The 1,419-nt window shown below is 38.5% G+C and overlaps 1 protein-coding gene across 1 annotated transcript in view; it reads right to left on the reverse strand.

Moving 5' to 3' along the window:
• The window catches only part of LOC102013693 (keratin-associated protein 13-1-like), a 724-nt gene extending 674 nt beyond the window's left edge, over nucleotides 1–50 (reverse strand). Inside the window, exon 1 of the mRNA XM_005375968.1 lies at nucleotides 6–50. Coding sequence (XP_005376025.1) covers nucleotides 6–50 — 45 coding nt within the window. The remainder of the gene's footprint in view (nucleotides 1–5) is intronic.
• Nucleotides 51–1,419: the final 1,369 nt, after the last annotated feature.

The following is a 1,419-nucleotide window of genomic DNA, read 5'->3' on the forward strand; positions in this document are numbered from 1 at the left end:
CCCCCAAAGGAGCGGGAGGAGAAGTTTCCGGAGGAGCAGCCGTAGGTCATGTTGAGAGGAGGTGTGAGCTCAGCTGAGATACAGTGAAAAGATGTTCTAATGTCCCTGCCTGCTCCCAGCAATATTTATATACCTTCCTTCTGTTGGATGTGATGCTGTATCAGAGACCCTGCCCATTCTTGTGCGTCTTTTCATGAAATGACTAATTAATCTAGACTATAATTATAAATGAGTGCATTCCTGTGTCCTTAACTGCATATAAGCATTCTGATTTATAGAAGCCACTCTGCTTCTTTGTTTTGCTCAGATATAAGGTGTGGTTTGCTTTTTAAAACATTGCTCATGGTGCACATAGTGGCCCTGTTCTTCATGGAGTTTGACTATGGGTATTTTGAGGGTGAGTGTGTGTAATTTCCCCTGCAGTATACTCCTAATACTCATCAGTACCCACCCTCTTAATTATTTACATATGATTTATCATGCACTTATTATGTGAAAAATATTTAAAAGTATGGTATGATTCCATCTTTGCAACAAACTTGTAGAAATTATCAGAATTGTTTGAGATAATTTAGGAATAAGGTTATAGAGATTTAGAGATGTCATGTAAGCTCCAGTAACAGATCAAAAAGTGCCATTTGCATTTACCTAGTATCACAACCTAGACATGTTTATCTCCAAAGCTGCTAGAATCAACCACAATCTTTTATTGACAATTTGAGCTTATCCTTTTTATTTACAGAACTGCATATTAAAAATAAAATCGACTGAATCTAAAGCAAAAAAATATTATATTTTGCATTCATTAAGATAGTAACCTGGGAAATACAGATTCAAGCAGTCTTTCAAATGTATTCTGAACTTTTACAAAATGGTGGTTGAGGGGCTGGAGATTTAGCTCAGTGACACAGCACCTGCCTGGCAAGCGCAAGGTCATGAGTTCAATTCCCCATACTGGGAAAAAAAAAAAAAAATGGTGGTTGAAGTTATAGCTTCAAACAGCAGAGAGTTTCTAGGAAATTTTATCACTTGTTAGTATTTCTGTTTGGTCCTAGCAAAACTAAACTGTTCTCTATGAAGGGGACTGAATGCAATGTCAGTAGTTGGGTAGAAAGGTGCAGATCAGCAGAGGTTAACAGTATTTGAAGAAACTGTCCAGTGCATGGATTTAGCTCAATCCTAAATGCAACACATATCCAAGTGCTTAAGTACAATCTGCCCATTTTATTGGCCCTGCTGTGGCCTGAGATTAAAGATGGCCTCCCATGGGCCAAGGACATAGCTCAGTGGCATAAGTGCCTGCCTGGCAAGCGTAAGGTCTTGAGTTCGATTTCTAGTACCAAAAATAAATAAATAAGTAAATAAAGATGGCCTCCCAAACCCTTCCTAAGTCCCCTGACCCAACTTTATTCCTTTTTG

This window comes from Chinchilla lanigera, unplaced genomic scaffold (genome assembly GCF_000276665.1).
Source record: "Chinchilla lanigera isolate Chin_1 unplaced genomic scaffold, ChiLan1.0 scaffold00006, whole genome shotgun sequence".
Taxonomy (NCBI): domain Eukaryota; kingdom Metazoa; phylum Chordata; class Mammalia; order Rodentia; family Chinchillidae; genus Chinchilla; species Chinchilla lanigera.